The 17,002-nt window shown below is 40.3% G+C and overlaps 1 protein-coding gene across 1 annotated transcript in view; it reads right to left on the bottom strand.

The window, feature by feature from the left end:
• Nucleotides 1-17,002, bottom strand: part of GLI3 (GLI family zinc finger 3) — a 200,914-nt gene that overhangs the window by 135,936 nt on the left and 47,976 nt on the right. Inside the window, exon 3 of the mRNA XM_065753078.1 lies at nt 1,895-2,137. Coding sequence (XP_065609150.1) covers nt 1,895-2,137 — 243 coding nt within the window. The remainder of the gene's footprint in view (nt 1-1,894; nt 2,138-17,002) is intronic.

The following is a 17,002-nucleotide window of genomic DNA, read 5'->3' as shown; positions in this document are numbered from 1 at the left end:
ACCTACATTAAATTGTGTGAACTTTAGTCAGAAGAGGTAAATTCAATAAAAGAAGACAAAATGAACCAAATCCAAACCAGCCAGTCTCATTCAGACTGGATGTCTCCTATTCCTCAGTCTGAATCTTTAGCAGTATCAGTAACACTTTGATACAGATTTAAGGAGGGAGTTGGCAGCTGGACAGATGGCCAAAATGGCAAACACTAAATTTAGCGTAATGTTTGTTGTTTGATTTGGTTGAGGTGGCAGTTGCAACGTTTTATCTTTCCCTAGCTGTACTGTAAGCACACAGAAGCTATTTGCCTCCGCAACAGGATTTCTTTTCCCAAGTGAGATTTGGGGTTTCCATTAACAAATACTCAAAATGGTAAGATGCAGTTGGTGTCTCCTATCAGCTTGTATTTGTGTGCTGCTGCTTGCGATCGGTACTCTGCTCTGAACATTCATGCTTCTCTGTCAGACAAGTCTGCCACTTAGTGTGCTACTGCATACCTTTCCAGGCAAAACGATGAGCAACTCCCCTCCGGGTTTGAAAAAGGCTACAAAGAGCTAGCGAGGAGGAGAGTGTCCATGAGCTGACTGTGTACATTTGAAAAGGGCTGAAAAGCTACACTGCAAACTTTTCTCTAAATGCTGACATAGAATATGAAGACAACAAGTATTCATTTCATTCATTTTCTCATAATGCTTTCAGCCTTATTAGCAGTCCCACTTTATTTATGTATTTATTTATTTTTAAGGAGGTTGGTGAGACTTAAGGTTGTGTGAGACATACTTTGATCTGCACTCTGATGAGTGAACATTCCCCTTTGCTGCTAGCCCAACTAATGAAGGGATAAAATTAGCTTTTATCCCTGGTACTTTCTTTAGCAAAAAAACAGGCACTAATCAGCTGTCCTCACTAATCAGTTGCCTGGCTAATGACCTTTTGCCTAAAAACACTGAAATTTCTGAATTATGTGGAAGAAAAAAAAAGTCAGCACAGACTGGCCCCTCTCTGTGGGTCTTAAGCCTATCATCTGGAACTGGAGACTGGAAGGTTAAATGGCAAATGTGTATCCTGACTAGGTGATAAATCTATAATCAAAAGGCACAAGCCTTTACACCTCAAGATGTACTTCATTACTACACAACTAAATGATTTTTCCTTTTTTTTTTTAAAACTAGAAGCAGATGAAAAAAAAATTGCTTAAATCCCTCATATTTTGCCTGTGGAGAAATCCATTCCACATCTGTGTTCAAGTGTCAGTTAATTTCTTACTTTTTTATTAATGTCTGAGCAGGAATTCAGAAGTTGAAACTGCCTTTTTATCCCTGTACATCTTAGGAGGACTGAGGAAGAAAATGATAAAACCACCCCATCAGCCCACATGTTCACGAATAAGTGAACCTCTAAAAACAAACAAAAAAAAAGAACAGTAAAAATAAATAAACAGATCAAGCCAGCAGCATTAAACTTCCCACTCTCTCCCCAAATTCTCATTATACAGCACACAGTCCTTTCTTCTCTTAATACTGTACTTCAACATTATAAAAAAAAAAAAAAAGATTTTAAGGCCTGTTTCATTTTCCTCCTCTGCTTTCTTTAATGAGGTTTTTACTTCGTGTATGACGGGGGTGGAGCAAATGCAGAACTGGATTGTTGAGGAGGATTAGCAACAGATGATATATCCTGTGGAAGTTGCTTTGCAGAGGCCTGTGCTAATTTTGAGCTGCCATGCTTCCCAGCTTTTAATTTGAGACAGAAAAAACATCACATTTATCTCAACTCCCATACAGAGAAAGCAGTTCTCCCCAGGATGATGCAAGGTGACAAATAAAATGACATTACATTTGACAGCCTCAACAGCCTTCTAACTTCCCACCCCAAATCTTACTTGTAATGAATACTCACGATAATGAGGATCCATGTAACCATTTCTGGGATCCATAGTAAACAGTGTCCCACGATAAGGTACAGAAGGTTCAGGAAGGTGCGATATAGATCCATGGATCTCTTTCTTTATTAATGAGGCCCTTTCCTCGCTAGATGTTGAAGGCTCCTCACTGATCTTGCTGAGGCCTTGCCCACCTTGTGGCTGCATTGTGATTGCGTTCCTTCTCTCTCTGTGATAGGTCTGTCCAGGACTTTCATCCTCTGGAAAAAAAAATACCAAAGAGGAGAGAGAGAGAGAACAGAAAGAGAGAGAGAGAGAGAGACTTTTAGTCCATTTTTAGCAAATAAAACAAGAAGTTCTCCCTGCCACCAGCAGCGCCAGGGTGCAGTTTTGTAACAGCCCACATGTGGCTATGAGGGATGCTGTAGGGTGTGGGCTGAGTGTGCTAGCCAGCAGATCTTGGTCAGTAGATCATCGTCACCCATGCACTGATGCATTTACCAGCAAGGCTATCAATCCTGCAAGAGCAGACAGAGACTTGCTGTTTTCTTGCCTCTGGGACAAGGAAGTTTTGGCTGCTTGATGAGGAGGAAGAAAACAATTTGTCACAAATAGCAGAAGATGAACCCTGCTAGCCAGGCCTAAATCAAACCTTGCCACCCACTGCTGCTCTGCAACACTGCTCCAGTCCCTCAGAACCTTGCTTATGTGGAAGGCTGGACCCTTAAAGAAAGGTTGTTAGTAGGAAAACAAGGTGGGCAATGATAAAATATGTAAAACTGCCCAACAGACAGCACCAGCAGCACAAAACAGGCAGGGTGGAGACAAGTGCTCCAGTGTTGCTGCAGGGATGCACAGGGAGACCACTCCCCCTTCCTTTTCCAAACACAAGAATTCTTAATAAACAAGAGGAAAAACAAAAGAGAATGAGGAGAGTGGAACCCAAAAACCAGTCTGGATAAACTCCTATGCCTATGGCACTTCAGCAAAGGGAAGGCAAATGCTTCTGCAGGCCTTTCCCCCTGCCACACCTGTCAGGCTGGAGCCTAACACCCATTCATCCTCACAGTCCCTCTCTGAGTCTTGTTTGCCTGCTGTGGAGGGGCTGAAGGGCCTTCTGATGATTGCTCCGCCAGCCTGCCTTGCTGCACAGCCAGGCATTTAGCCAAGCCTGGGCTCCTGCATGAGCAGCAATTCCTGCAGACCACGTGCAGCCTTCAAAGACCACACCAAGGGGCTCTGTACCTCAAAAGCCACATGCAACTTCCAGGGCATATTTCACATGTGTTAGAAAAGTTTTCTTAGCTACAGAAATATAAACTGTAAATGCCCTCCTGACGTCATATTTTTTCATTATTAAAATACAGAGGCGTTTCCCTAAACAAGTGCAAAACTGTGTGCTGGATTCTGGCAGATGCCTATGCTTCAGGTACAGCCTTGCTCAATAAAACACCCTGCACATGTGAGCATAAACCAGTATGTCTTAAAGAGGTACCAAAAATACATTCAGTTTAAGAAGTTCAAAAGTACATGAGCAAGCCCCGGAAGACTAAACACTGGGTACAGGAAAGGTAACTGCCAAGGAAATGAAAGTACTCTTGGGAAATAAAAGCAGCTCAGGTAAACTTATTCTATGACTCACAGGCAAAGCATGGTCATTTATGACAGTGTCCAGATTTCACTTCAGTTGTCAGAGGCCAGAATCGCAGAGGTCAAGGCCACATTTTTACTTACAACTTGCCCTGTTACACTGATTCAAACAGCAAAAGCATCAGCAACCAATTCATCACAACTACTCACATAAGTTCGACACCAGTGTAACTCTACCTACTTGCCTTCATATATGTCATATTACAAATAGGCTACATATGTATTAGAGTTTAATTTTGAACATTATGCCCAAACTAGGTACGCCATTACTTTTAATGCAGAGCTTTCCAGGCATTTCCCTGCCCCCTCTCCTCCAAAATCACAACAACAAAACCCAACAGTGTAGTCTATTGAGTGCTTAATTATTTTTCTATCTCTCAAGTATTACAGCGAGCAGGGGCTGCTGACTTATCAGCATCTTCCAGGGACTGAATTCTTTTAGCAGCCAGCAGTAATTCTCCATACAGAGTGCTTCCAAGATTGGGGCTGAGGAGAAAGAGTTAAAAGAAACAGACAACAACACTGTATAGTTTAAACCCTTTGCCCTTTTCTACTTTTTATTAATATGCACAGGCACCAGTCCCTGCTCTAGATTAGCGCGGTTTAAGGTTTCCACTTTTTACACCGAAGCTGTTTTTAGTTAGAGAACTGCAAAGGGAATGTAAAACTTTAAAACTTAAATGAGTTTTTTTAGAAAACAGCTTGTATAACTGAAAAGTAAAAAAATAAATCACCACAACTGAACTTAAATTTTCCATCATGCTTCTCCCTAGCTGAAGTCTTTCATGTTAAATTTCAACCTAGAGTGAACTTTCACTGATGAGATGTAAACTCTTGTGAAAATAAGGGATTATACTCTATTTGAAATCTTGACAGACCCTTAAGCGTAGCAAGCTAACCTGTGCTACCACGGTATGGAAGCCAACGAGCTTGAAGTGATTTGTGTGGCTGTATAATCGATCTGAGGATCAGATAGGATTTCAGTTCTTTTACTCTTCCATATAAAGATAATATTTGTTAAAACTGCCATCCTGGAATATAAGAAGCCAATGCCTGTCTGCAGGCTTCAGTTTTATTCTTTCCTTCTCCAAACATGCATGTGTCATCAATCAAGGTACCGGGGACTGGTATGGAACATTTTTTTTTAAATTGTGGAATGAAATTCAAAGCCTATTTTCAGTAACTTTGAAACTTAAGGAAAAATGTGTTTTGCTTTAAAAAGCTTCCCTTTTTTTTAGGCTCCTCAAGAAAATAAAGGGAAGGAAACAGAAGATAGTTAAGTGTTTTTTCCTCTGTATCAACAATCTTTCCCCATCATTAAATTAATGCTGCTCACTGCTAGAAGCCAAATGCTTTTGTACACGGGATAACATATAAAACTTCATCGAGAATTTGTTTTTCTTTGTTGTTTTTTCTTTTCAAGCAATCATGGTGGCATTTTGGCAATAACACACAACAGACAAACATTTTGCTAAACATCTACTACCCACTCCACACCACAATTTCTTTTGATAGGGGGCAGATGAGGGGCTTGACAGTACCCCCCACTCCAAAATACAAATAGTTGCTAGGCTCAGAAGAGCACTCTGCACACTGAGGGGGAAACTTCTGCAGTCATTCTGCCGAGTCTCTCAACGGCAGTAAAGCCACTTCAGTGAGCCAAAAGGCGAAAGCTGTCTAATCTTGTTCTGTTTCAGCTGAATTACTTGATAAAGTTTGAGAGTGAGTGCAGACAAGCTGTGCCGGGCCAAATTATTGACAGAAACATGCTGTCCACCATGGCAACAAGTGGGGCTCTATAGCAAAAATGTAAGCAAACAGCCCACTGCTCCGGCAGCATCTGCCAAAGGCTTCTCACAGACAAATGCACGGCAACTGTTACTGCTCTTCTCAAGTTTTAAAAGTGGTTTGGTTTAGGGTCAAAAGAAACATCTGATTTACTAAAACTCGCAGAGGGAAATTATAGCCAAGGGACTGATTGTCCCTCATCTCCACCCGTTTCCCATCAGTGGGACTGCACCAACTTCAACGTCCTTTACTCTGTCTTCTGCAGGTTTCAGAGAAAGACTTAGGTGAAAAAAGCAGAAGAACAAAAAAAAAAAAAAAAAAAAGGAGTTATCAGGCCTCCAAAGCAATCTGCCTAAGACTGTCTTTCTTCACGTATGCCCTATTCCGTCTCAATAAGCTAGGCGCCAGAGACACATGTTACAAGCACCCAGTCTGATCACATTCATTCAGAATTCTCCCATGCACTGAGAAACACCCAATTCAGTCCTGCTATTCCCATCAGAAGTGCTTTTATAGCTTTTCTAGTGCTTTTATAACTTTTCTAATAGAAGCGTTTAGCACCGAGGCGCACCTCATTCTAACTGACAAGCATTTTCAGAGAGCTCACACAGGACAGCATGCCTGAACAAACATACTTCTAGCTGTTCAGCTAATAGAACAGCGATTAAAAATCAAGGCAGACAGAAATCAAACACAAGAATCCACTGAACTTTCTTCTCCTGTTAACTTTTGTTTGCTTGTTTTATCATAGTTCTGCAGACCTCAAGACACTATGTCGAAGTTTCTTCTCTTAAACCTCTTAGAGCCTGCAACTAAGAAGAAGTTGATATCCATTCATAGAGGATGCTAAAAATCACTCCCACCACACTTCAGAGATACCCCCATTCAGACAAGATGCAGCAGTTCAGCTACATCCAGATACGCATTAAGTTTCTCTCCACATTTCTGCCCGCAACTTGCAGATAGCAGGCGAGATGCTGACACCCTGCACCTGGGTGAGAGAAGAGACAATGTACTTACAACGCAGTCCAAAAGACCCTGGCTTACACGCTCTCCAAGCTCTTCTCTTGCCCAAAATTCTCTGGCTACGGGCTGTGGACATTCCTCCCTCTCTTTTCCTCTTTCCTCATCTCCCTCCCTCTCTCTCAGAGGCAGTGCTTCTCCCATTAGAGGAATTAAAAGTGGTTGGTGCCATGCTAAATTTAACAAGCTCATTAGTATTCTTCCTGTGTGCTTCCTAGTGAACTCTCCCTATTCAAGCAGCTCTCTGTAGCTGAGGGGTCAGGCGGCTAATCATTAAATCAAACTAATGTCACCCTATCACAATCGGCCTAAGAGAAGGAGGGTTTATTATTTCAGTTTATGCTAAATAAACGGTTTTACAAATGGTCTCCAAGCAAGGTCAACAGCAGCTTCAATTACAAGACAAACTTAACAAGAGTTGCTATAAACCAAGTGCTCCATATTGACCTAAGCACAAGCTCTGCTCCGCATATTGCCACTAGCAGGATTGTACAGGAATGCATATTGTAAAATAAAGGAGAGGGTAATCTTTTCTTTGCCAGAATTTGTGACTGCACAGAGACTGCTCATTCACCTCTCCCCATCCAGCTTGCTGCTCAGCTCAATTCACCCCACACAAAGGCTGAAGACCAGACCTCAATGGACAGAGTGAAACATGTTCAAAACTAGGCTCTCTATTGTGACTGAATTTCTTAACATCTTTTCAAAAAGCGGAGAATGCCTTGAGGCTAAAGGAAGAAACAGGCTAATGGTGAATTGGGAATACTGAGCAAATTTCAGAGCCCTTTCCTCCTAGCTTTTGAGGTTGAAAGCAAGCTCTTTCCTTTCAAGTTTCAAAGTCCTTTTTCCTCCCGCAGTGTCACAGAAGGATTTGAAAAGAAGGTAATTGTGCTCACAGTCCCCCTGATCAGAGCTTACGTCCTATTTCTGGTATTTCGGAATACTTCTTGCAATAATGGTGCATATAGCTCAATCCCTTAACCGTCCTGCACTCTGCAATTGCTCATTAAATGAACAATTGCTGGTATAAAATGCCTTTTATGTTCAAGGTCTGGATATAAGATAAGCATTCTAGTACTCTAAATTTGGTTTACTAAGGAAACTCTCCATCATTAAATTACAAAACTGAAGTCAGAATATCAGTCCTTCCCAGAAAAGCAGCATTTTAGGTTGTTGTGAACCAGAATGAGGGGGAGGAAGGATGGGAAAAAAAAAAAAAAAAGATCAACTACTTAGACTGTTAATAGGATAGGTATCTAACAGGAAAGCAATTTCCCTCACTTCTAAGGTATATGTTTTTGCAACCTGGTATTTCTTTTCCTTGGAACGGTGCAGTAGAGCAATTGCCATGCTCATCAGGACACGGGTATCTGATGCTTCTTGCATACATCTATTGATCACTACTCTCTGGCCACCTTAGGGGCAAAGTAGGAAAAAATCTGTCAGTAGGTTGGTGCCTGCCTTTAAAAATAGTGTGTGTTTAACCGAAGTTTTGTTTCAGGTGGGTACAGTAGCTTAAGTTGAGCACTCTTGGTCCCAAGTTTGTTACTTTCCTGCATCTGGAGCAGCTGCACACAAAGTACACACTCTGGAAAGGCTAACACAGATACAAAGCACAGTGCTTACAATCAGTTTTAAAAATAGAGCCCAACCATTGGAGAGGCTACAAAATGCACCAGATAACAAGTGCGCTACTTAATTTCTTTGCAACGCTTACGCGTACCTTAAACGAGATTTTTGTGCTTATAAATAGCATACATTATCTGAGCTCACCACTGAAAATGTAAAGAATTATATTCTCACTCGTAATGGAATTTCAGCTTAGTTATTTTCACATTACCATATGTATAGTATTTTCCAGAAACCGACTGGTGACCTTTGGAATACAAGTATACAGGTTCTTTCTCTGATTTTAGTTTGTTTTAAGAAACCTGTTATATTATTATTATTATTTCTGTCATCTTTAACTTTAACTGGAATAAAAAAGACTTATCAGCAAGACAAAGACCTATGGACCCAATCCTGAAAATACAGCCAGGATAACTCCATCCCATTATTTTATACAAATTATACGTATATTCACTCTAGGTCTAGATAGAGAACAATTTAATTCACTCCTCTTCTGAAAGTATGGAGGAAGCCAGAACACAGTGCATCAATGCAGTTTTTATGACTTCTGAAAGAGAACCAGATCCTGCGCTCCATGGGGTCAGCAGCAGAGCTCCCACTGACATGAAAAAGAGAAGATGTGGGCCTGAGCAGAGCTCAGGCTGCATCACCACCACCTTAGTGATGCATTACTATCAGCTGAACCATGGCTTGCAGCCTTTTCTACTTGTGCACACAACTCCCAAAACTGCTGACGAGCTGCTAATGGCATGAAGCAGCTTAGAATTTGGGTAAAATTTTTCAGGCATTTGAACCAGAGAGAGGTTTTTTTAGCTTTGATACATCTTTTGCCCAATTCCTTGATTGTCCAGGTGAATTTACACTTGCTTGTTGACTTACAAGTCCTCTCAGATAAAACCAAGAGGTTCAACTTAAACAGATAAACATGCAACTATATAAAATAAAACCTTCCTTCATTTTACACTAAGTTTAACTGGGTTTAACTGGGAGTCTATTTCTACAACCCCAGCATGAGACTTATCGCAGATACCAGTATCATCTTTAAGCTGAAAAATCCTGCTTCAGGAACAGCCAGCTACCCATACACAAAGGCACAGGGCTCTGTGGAGATCTCCTTGCCAGCCCCAGGACACTCACTCTCAAAATGCAAATAAGGAGGGCACAAGGCAGGGCTTGACTGTCTTACCCCAATCCTTCATCATGCTGACCAAGGTAAAAATATTTTGGTGGACATGAAGGGGGAAATAAAAATAATAAAATAAAAAAGAAGAGCATCTGTTGTGAACAAAGTTACTGACCTGATACTCGAGCCATCCCACTGACTTCAGTGACCCAGGATCAAGACATGCAGTTATTAGCTGTAAACCAGATTCCTGCAGTATCCTGGCAATATATGCCCAGAGCTGCTCAGGTGAGTGGCCGGGCTGTTAGGATGAGGAGCCTGAACCTCCGAAACACGGAGCCCCAGCCTCAAGCCTCTGGGTTGCAAGCCTCAGTTGAGCTACTGGAGGCACCAGCTCTCAGCAGTGTGCAGGGTGATGCTCCAAAGAAATGAGAGCCTCATTTCTAAAAAAGCCGTCTCCTAGACTATTTCCACATAGGCTTTAAAATAACAAAAACAAACAATATAAATCAAAGCAGCTGAAAGCCATTTTCTCCCTCCCCAGGTTCAGTGCTACGTGTTTCTCCCATTACAGACAGTGGATTATTGCAGTGATACTTAACACCACTCACAAGCGCAGCCCCCAGTGCTCTGGTTTAGGTGTGAGTGACGACATTGGCTGCTGTGGAAGAAACACTAAACCTCATACCCAGGTATTGAGCAGGTGGTGAAGCTTACCTTCATGGTGCCTACAAGGCCAAATCCTGCTTGCTTTACTTGCATGGTAATTCCATGGATTCAGAAAAAATTATCATGCAAGTAGAGCAAGAGGGTGCCATGTCTAGCATCAGAACTGCCCGAGCTGGTGGATGTGAGCCGTCTGTGAGCAGAAAACACCTTGGAGATGTTTATTAACACAGCTAAAAATCATTAGGTTGATGAGAAAGGGATTCCTAGTAGTATAAAGTGCTCTCCGCAGCTCCAGTAGACAAGAAAAAAGAAAGCTTTACTGCAGAAGACATTTGAAGGTAGAATTAATTGGCAAAATTAACAAGTGGCTGTATCGTTTCTCCTTTTAAATTTGCAGGACCAGAAGGAATGCAGAAGCATTTCTCCTCTTTGGTAGCATACATAAGTTACTCTGTGACAGCCTCAAATTAAACTGTTCACTCTAAGTGTGCTGATTATGGCTAAAATCAAGCTTAGCACTCCCAGAATATCTCTGGGATTATCACTTCTCTCCAACATCCAGGCTCTTCAAAGAACCAGAAGTCTCAAATATAATGGAAAAACGACTACTGACATCAGGATCTGACTATTGGCAACCGTTTTTCATCAGGGAAAAGCTCCTCAGCCTCTTGCAAGACACTCCAAAGAATCCTGATTTGAAAGCATTATGAAGTTTCTTCCATTAGCCAGTTAGTAGATTGTTAGTCACTGCTTACTTTGAGCAGCTAATTAGTTACATCAAAGGCGCTACAATAAATTCCCAGAAGGGTTTTAGGGGGAAAAATCTATTTCTCAACCATCTAATAGCGCGTTTATGCCTATCTGAGGGTAACTGGCTCATTTCACTCGTAGATACTGAGGGACATATTCTGTGGTGCTGTCACTTTCTACCAAGCCAGCAGCAACACCAGGCCTCAAAGCTGTTTTACAAAAGCATTTGTAGCTTGATGAAAACTACATTAGCCATGCTTAGAAGCCACAAATAAAGAAGAAAAAAAAAGCAGAAAGAGGGACAGAAGGATACATCATCTCCAACTCTAACACCTACAGACCATGTACCTTGGCCTCAATAGAATAAAAAAGGTTACTGCCATTAGTGTTTTGTATACAAATAGAGCTGACATTAATCTCCTTCCTTTCCTCCAGTGGGTTCAAACTGCTAAATGCAATAATTAGCCAGTCACTAAGCTTTAACAATGCAAAGGCATGCAACCCTTCAGTTTAGATACCAGATATCATATATTTCATTACAAAAATTATTTATTGTTGCATCCTTTTACATAGTTGTACTAAGAGTCAGTGTTTCCATAATATCTCTGTTCTTCTGGCCTCTGAAGCATATCAGCTGCTCAAAAATATGTTATGAGTTACTCTGCCCTGATTTAGTTCCCAACTCAGCTAAGAACCAGCATCTCACCAAGGTCTCAGAACAAGATCTGAATAATGTATACATACATACTGATGCATCTCTATACATACACACATATATACATATCTGTGTGTGTACATATGCACACACAGATTCAGCTGCACCATATCTTCCCATAAAATCTAGCTAATTTTAGATGAGATTCCAAATGATACATGGATGTTAGCACACAATCATACACACAGGCACATTGGACATCTGGACACAGAAATGGGCTTTTCACATCCCTCATCAGAAGTTTAAATAACTCAGGAGGAGAAGAATGCTGCACGAGAAATGCAAAAATTATAGCTAAGGGTGTTTTAAAGAGAAGAAAAAAAACTCCACAGAAAACTCTCAGGTCCTATTAAACCAAAGGATTTGATGATTTGAATGTTCTTCTAGACATAAGTCCTTTAATTAAAAACTGCAGCTACTAAACCACAGAAATTGTCCTATGCTGCTTTTATCAACAGTTTCTCCCTTAAGAGCCTGGTATTCTGAGAAAGCCAGAAACCTTAAACCATCTCTTTATCTATCAGAAAGATGCATTAAGTACAAAAGTTCCAAGTACCACGACGTACCTCCTTCCTTTCCAAACAAAAACCCTACCTTAAACCTAAGAAAGTGCTGAATTTTCCCGGAGGCCAAGCTCTTTCTCTTCATACCATTCTTTCTTCTCAGTTTTCACCACTAAAGAGGATGTACAAGTTCTGGCAGAGTTATACACTGTCATGCAACCTCATGGAGTTAAGGTCTTCAAATTCCAGCCACCAAAAGCACTAATACCAGCTGCAAAAGAATGCCAGACTGGGTCCTGAGGACTGGGCATAATGAGTGCACAAAAAATGATGAGATCAAGTAGAAAATTAGTTGATTGTTAATGTTTCCTGGTGAGTTCTAGGGATGAGCAAAGCTACTTTGGGGATTTCACTTTCACTTCCTTTGTCTTTTTAACCATAATACCCTATAGCAGATTTTAGAAGGCCTTGGAATACTTCTGCAAGCTTTTAATAGTATAATTATGTTCAGTTATTTAAATACTCGTAACTGTCTTAAGCAATATCATATATTTCCATGTATCAACATGCAACGGACTATGAGGAAAAGAAAACAAAATCAGAAGAAAAAAAATCAAACTTTCAAGTGTTCTTGCTCTGACTTCATAATACTTAAACTATCCGACCCCCCTGCATCATTATCAGAGAAATCTCATCAGAGACACACTGCTTCTGTCTCTTCACATCTAAACTACCTTGAGTTCTTAATGATGGCTTAAATTTGCTGAAAATTTGTGTAATAGCAATGGACTCCATCTACCAGTGTCCACCAGACTGCTAAGTACTCAAAGAAATGCTTTTGAAATAGTGGCCATGTTCTTTCTTCCCCAGTGAAAGACGCAGAGTCCATCTTACCACCACCATCAAGAATTCCACCCTCCTCTACAGAGCAACAATCACCTTCTGAAACTATAACATGGATAATCTGTAAAGATAACCGATAACCTAACCACTTTACATTATTTGAACTGTTACTCATGACACATCAGTTGTGCCACAGCCATTTGTTTTAAGGCAGAAAAGATTGCAGAGAATATCCTACAAATGCAATTAGTCTTTTTAAATGTACCAGAATTGTATCCTCAAAACAGGCTAGCTGCAAAGAAGAAACTCCTGTTAGAAAATGCTGCTTTTTCATGGCAAAAAGATTGACGGACTACAGTCTTCTCACAAAAGAATACATACCAGGTTTGCTTGTTGTAACTGAAGACTAAAATAAATCTTTCGGAGAGTAGTAAGGTTACCACTGCCAGCTGCACTGAACTGCACACTTCCCTCTCTTTCCAGTCTTATCTTCAAAAATCATGGAAACAAAGATGTAAACTTGCACATTAAAGAGTGTTAACATCAAAGTACATGCACTACTTTTGATATTAACCAAAGCCTTGAACCAACAGTCTAACAGGCACAAATCAGTGGTGTCTATGTAATTTCAGAAACTGTTGAACTGAGCTCTGCTTTGGTCTGCATTTGGTCACTGGCTTCTCAAAGCTCAGTTATCAATGTGTATTTTTACAACCAACTGCAAGTCAAGCAAGCTGCAGGAATGCAATTCACCTCTACAAGCACATAAAGCCTTCTGTTTGTTTCTTTTTATCTAATATATTACGAAGTCTTCATTCATAGCAATTTCCTCACAGTGGGGCAAACAATAGTTTTTATCACATCATTTTGATTTTGTCATGGTTTTATGACTTCTGTTATCAGCATTCCACATCATAACATCATGTACTGCACTGGGAGTTTAAGAGTTAATGCTTCAGTTCCATGGATTGTGGATGATTCTGGGCATACGTGGTTCTCAGAAGAGAAGGACTACTACATATACCCCTGAAGACTGTTCACTTTTCTGTTTCTGTTTTACATTCAGAGGGAAAGGGAAAGGTAAAACTGCTCACAGGTCACAAGACATCCCTTTTTCCCTTTCTGCTTGTCTCTGTGTGTGTGTGCTCCCCAGTCATTTTGCCTTCAGCGTTAGAGTAGGCCTTTGGTTTTTGGACCCTCTCTCTCTCATTTTATCTGATTTATTAGCTTCAATTCCAATTATACTGTATTATATTCTGTTACCTTGCGTTCCAGTATCTCATTTAGTAAATTAACTTTCCTCCTCACATTGTTGCTGCTGTTTTGCTTTTAGGCCCATCTCCCTGCCCTTTTTCCCTTTTCCCTTTCCCAGGGCATGGGTCTGTGGGTCCCCTCACCCCATTTGTCACAGAATCAGGACAAACCGACCCATAAACTGTTGACAGATTTACAAAAAAAAAAAAAAATCAGTATCCACTATCTCAGATATTTTTCATTCTTTCTTCAGCACTGTCCTATTATGAACCCACCAATGACACCTTCCATGGATCACCAACATTAAGTACATTAGGAAAAATAGGAGTCCTGTGAGGAACCCCAGGAACTTTTCATGCTGTTTCTTTTATTTTCAACCCCAACCACTGAGAGGGCTTCCTGAGGTTAGCGAAGCTTATGAGCAAACAGGGCGTACTTTTAAGTCACTGACATAGTTCACAATTCTGTATCAAAACAAGATGAAACTTCTAATTTTTCTGGGAAGTTTTAGGAAATCAAGTTCTGAAAGACAGTCTCTGAGACAGAGCTTACTGAAGCCTCAAATTAAGTGGAAAAAAAAAAAAAAGAATATACAAGTGCCTAAAGAAATTAAGAATTAGATACCAATTACATATATTTCACCCTCTCATGTCTGACTCATTATTCCCAACAGGTCTTCAAATTCCCTCATAGAAAATGCTACCCATTTTAACAAGAGACTGAATCATAGAATAGCCTAGCTTGGAAGGAACACATTACTCCAAGAATGAAGACAAGAAGCTTGTCTTGGGTTTTTGTCAGTATTCACATGCTCCCCCTTGCTTTCCAAGACAGTTTCTGCACCATCTTCAGAACTCTTATTCAGATCTGTCTGGGCTCGAATTTAAAGGCATTACCTTACAACAGCCTAGCCAACGTGCTCCAGCCAATGTAACTCCTGCAGCCAATGAGGAAAATATTGATGGATGTTTGGGCAACACTTTGTTTTTTCTTTTCTCTATGCTGCAACTTACCAGTTCCCTTCATGCTTAAATATACTTTTGTCTACAGAGTCTATACAAAACTATCAGAAAATGTTACCTCATAAAATGGTCAAACAAATTCAGCAGTGACAACATATTAGGGCTTCAGACAGGTAGCTCATGCTCCACAACCTGGAAGTATTAACTTCATGGTAAACAGGAAAAACAAAACAGAGAAACATCTGGGTCTGGATTCCCAGCAGCTTTGGTACCATATCAACATTCTGCATTAATAGGACAAACCCCAGGACATACACTGAGATGCAGGAGTGAAACGTTGACCAACGCTGTAGTGCACAGCTGTATTCACAGGGACTAATCTCCTCCCAAACCACTCACATACCAATTACCCTAATCTCCCAAGAAAATCAGTTAAAAAAATATTTTTGCCTGTGAGGCAAGAGCTTCTGTACTGGGTAACTAGAACAAAAAAAAAAAAAATGGAGACCAGTGGGAGATGCTCTGTTACCTCTAGCACAAAGGTTGCAGAGTGATTTATCTTTATCATACAAGCAAGTATTCAAGAAGAAATATTAGATTTCTATATCAGAAAGTGGGTTTATAGGCAAAAGGACCTTTCCCTAAAATCCTCCAGAAGACAAAACCACTATTCATTCCAATGGAAGTTACAAGCAGGAAATAACGGCAGGAGTGGGCCCAAAGGAAGCTGGGAACAAATCACACCTTTAACCAATAAAATGCCCATGCCCAGCAAGCTTGCTCATTACTGAAGTCAGTAATTAAAATTTTAATGGAATGTAAGCAGGTTTCTAAATCATTATGCAATGCACACAGAATGTCACCAATATGGCCAAACAGTGGGATACCAGCACTGTGAGGGATACTGAACATCAGCTAGCACCTCCGCTTCAGTCTGAGAATCACACATGTGAAGAGGGCTATTCAAGAAGGTCCATCACATGACTGCAACTATCTACATTTGTAGCAATATGCCCTTAATTTATCCTCCCTTTTCCAAAATTGGAACGATTTGCTTGTAATGACCTGAAAGTAGGTATTCATTTTTGCCACAAACTGTTTGTAAAGCAGAACTCTGACAGAGCGTTTACCAAGCACTGCACACATAAAATACACACAGCTATCAGAATACAAATAATATAACAGGAAGGAGCTTAACTTGAATGTAGTACCAAGCCCACAGGACATGGCCAAAATAAAGTGGCTTGTGGAGCATTGTATTTGTGATAACATCTATTTCAGGATGCACAAAAAAGTTATATTCAGTACTCCGTGTGTACATGTGTTTAACGAGCAGCTTGCCACTACTTGGTTCTCTTAGAGCTCAACGTGTGGCCCTACTGCTTCATTTATGGCACTTCATCACCATCTAACTCTCCTGATAGAATTATTCATTTCCTCTTGGGCTTTCTCTAGCACTCATCACAACAATATCTGCATGTTTCATGAATATTAACAAGCTGTATTTTACAATAACTCTGTAAGGTAGAGAGATGGTATCATCACTACCTACACAAACTACTCACTTAGTGTCTTTAATTGCAGTTACTTAGTATAAGAGTCATGTACAAATGCTCACCTTTCTGAAAATGAGCTGCAAGGCACATACTAAGAAACGCACTAACCATTGGTGGTGTATATTTGCCCCTAGTAATCAGAGCTCTACGTGTGCTGTAAACAACACCATCACATTTCCTGCAGATTTGTACTTTCTTAGCTAATGTATTTTAAAAGCTGACAGTTGTGAGTGAAGATTTCCTTTATAAGATGACTTTCTCCTGGGCAAGTACTTTATCTAAACCAAGGTGAATTTGATACGTAACATCTCCTTATGGGAACACTTTGCTTTAGTTATAAATTTTCATTAAAAAAAAAAAGCAGGGATTTTTATCACTGACACCTCGGTTTCACTGCAAATGCAGCAGAAGTTGGATGATAGGCAGGAAGGACAGCAGGGAAAGAGCGAAATACTACAGTGACATGATCTCTTTCTTCAGGCTTTCACAATAAAAAGTTGTAAGTATGTATGATTATACAATTACACAATGAAAAAACACTAAAATGCACTGGCATGGAGAACTCTATGCTAACATTCTTGATTTTGTGTTGTATTTTTTAATGTAACACTTTGCATATGGCTTTATATGGTTAGTATAAATAAGCATAAAATAAAATTG

Source organism: Cyrtonyx montezumae, unplaced genomic scaffold, assembly GCF_038088225.1.
Source record: "Cyrtonyx montezumae isolate F1298 unplaced genomic scaffold, pur_monq_1.0 scaffold_8, whole genome shotgun sequence".
In the NCBI taxonomy this organism is placed as follows: Eukaryota; Metazoa; Chordata; class Aves; order Galliformes; family Odontophoridae; genus Cyrtonyx; species Cyrtonyx montezumae.
Note: the sequence above shows the minus strand (reverse complement) of the source record. Positions and strands in the feature narration are given on the sequence as shown.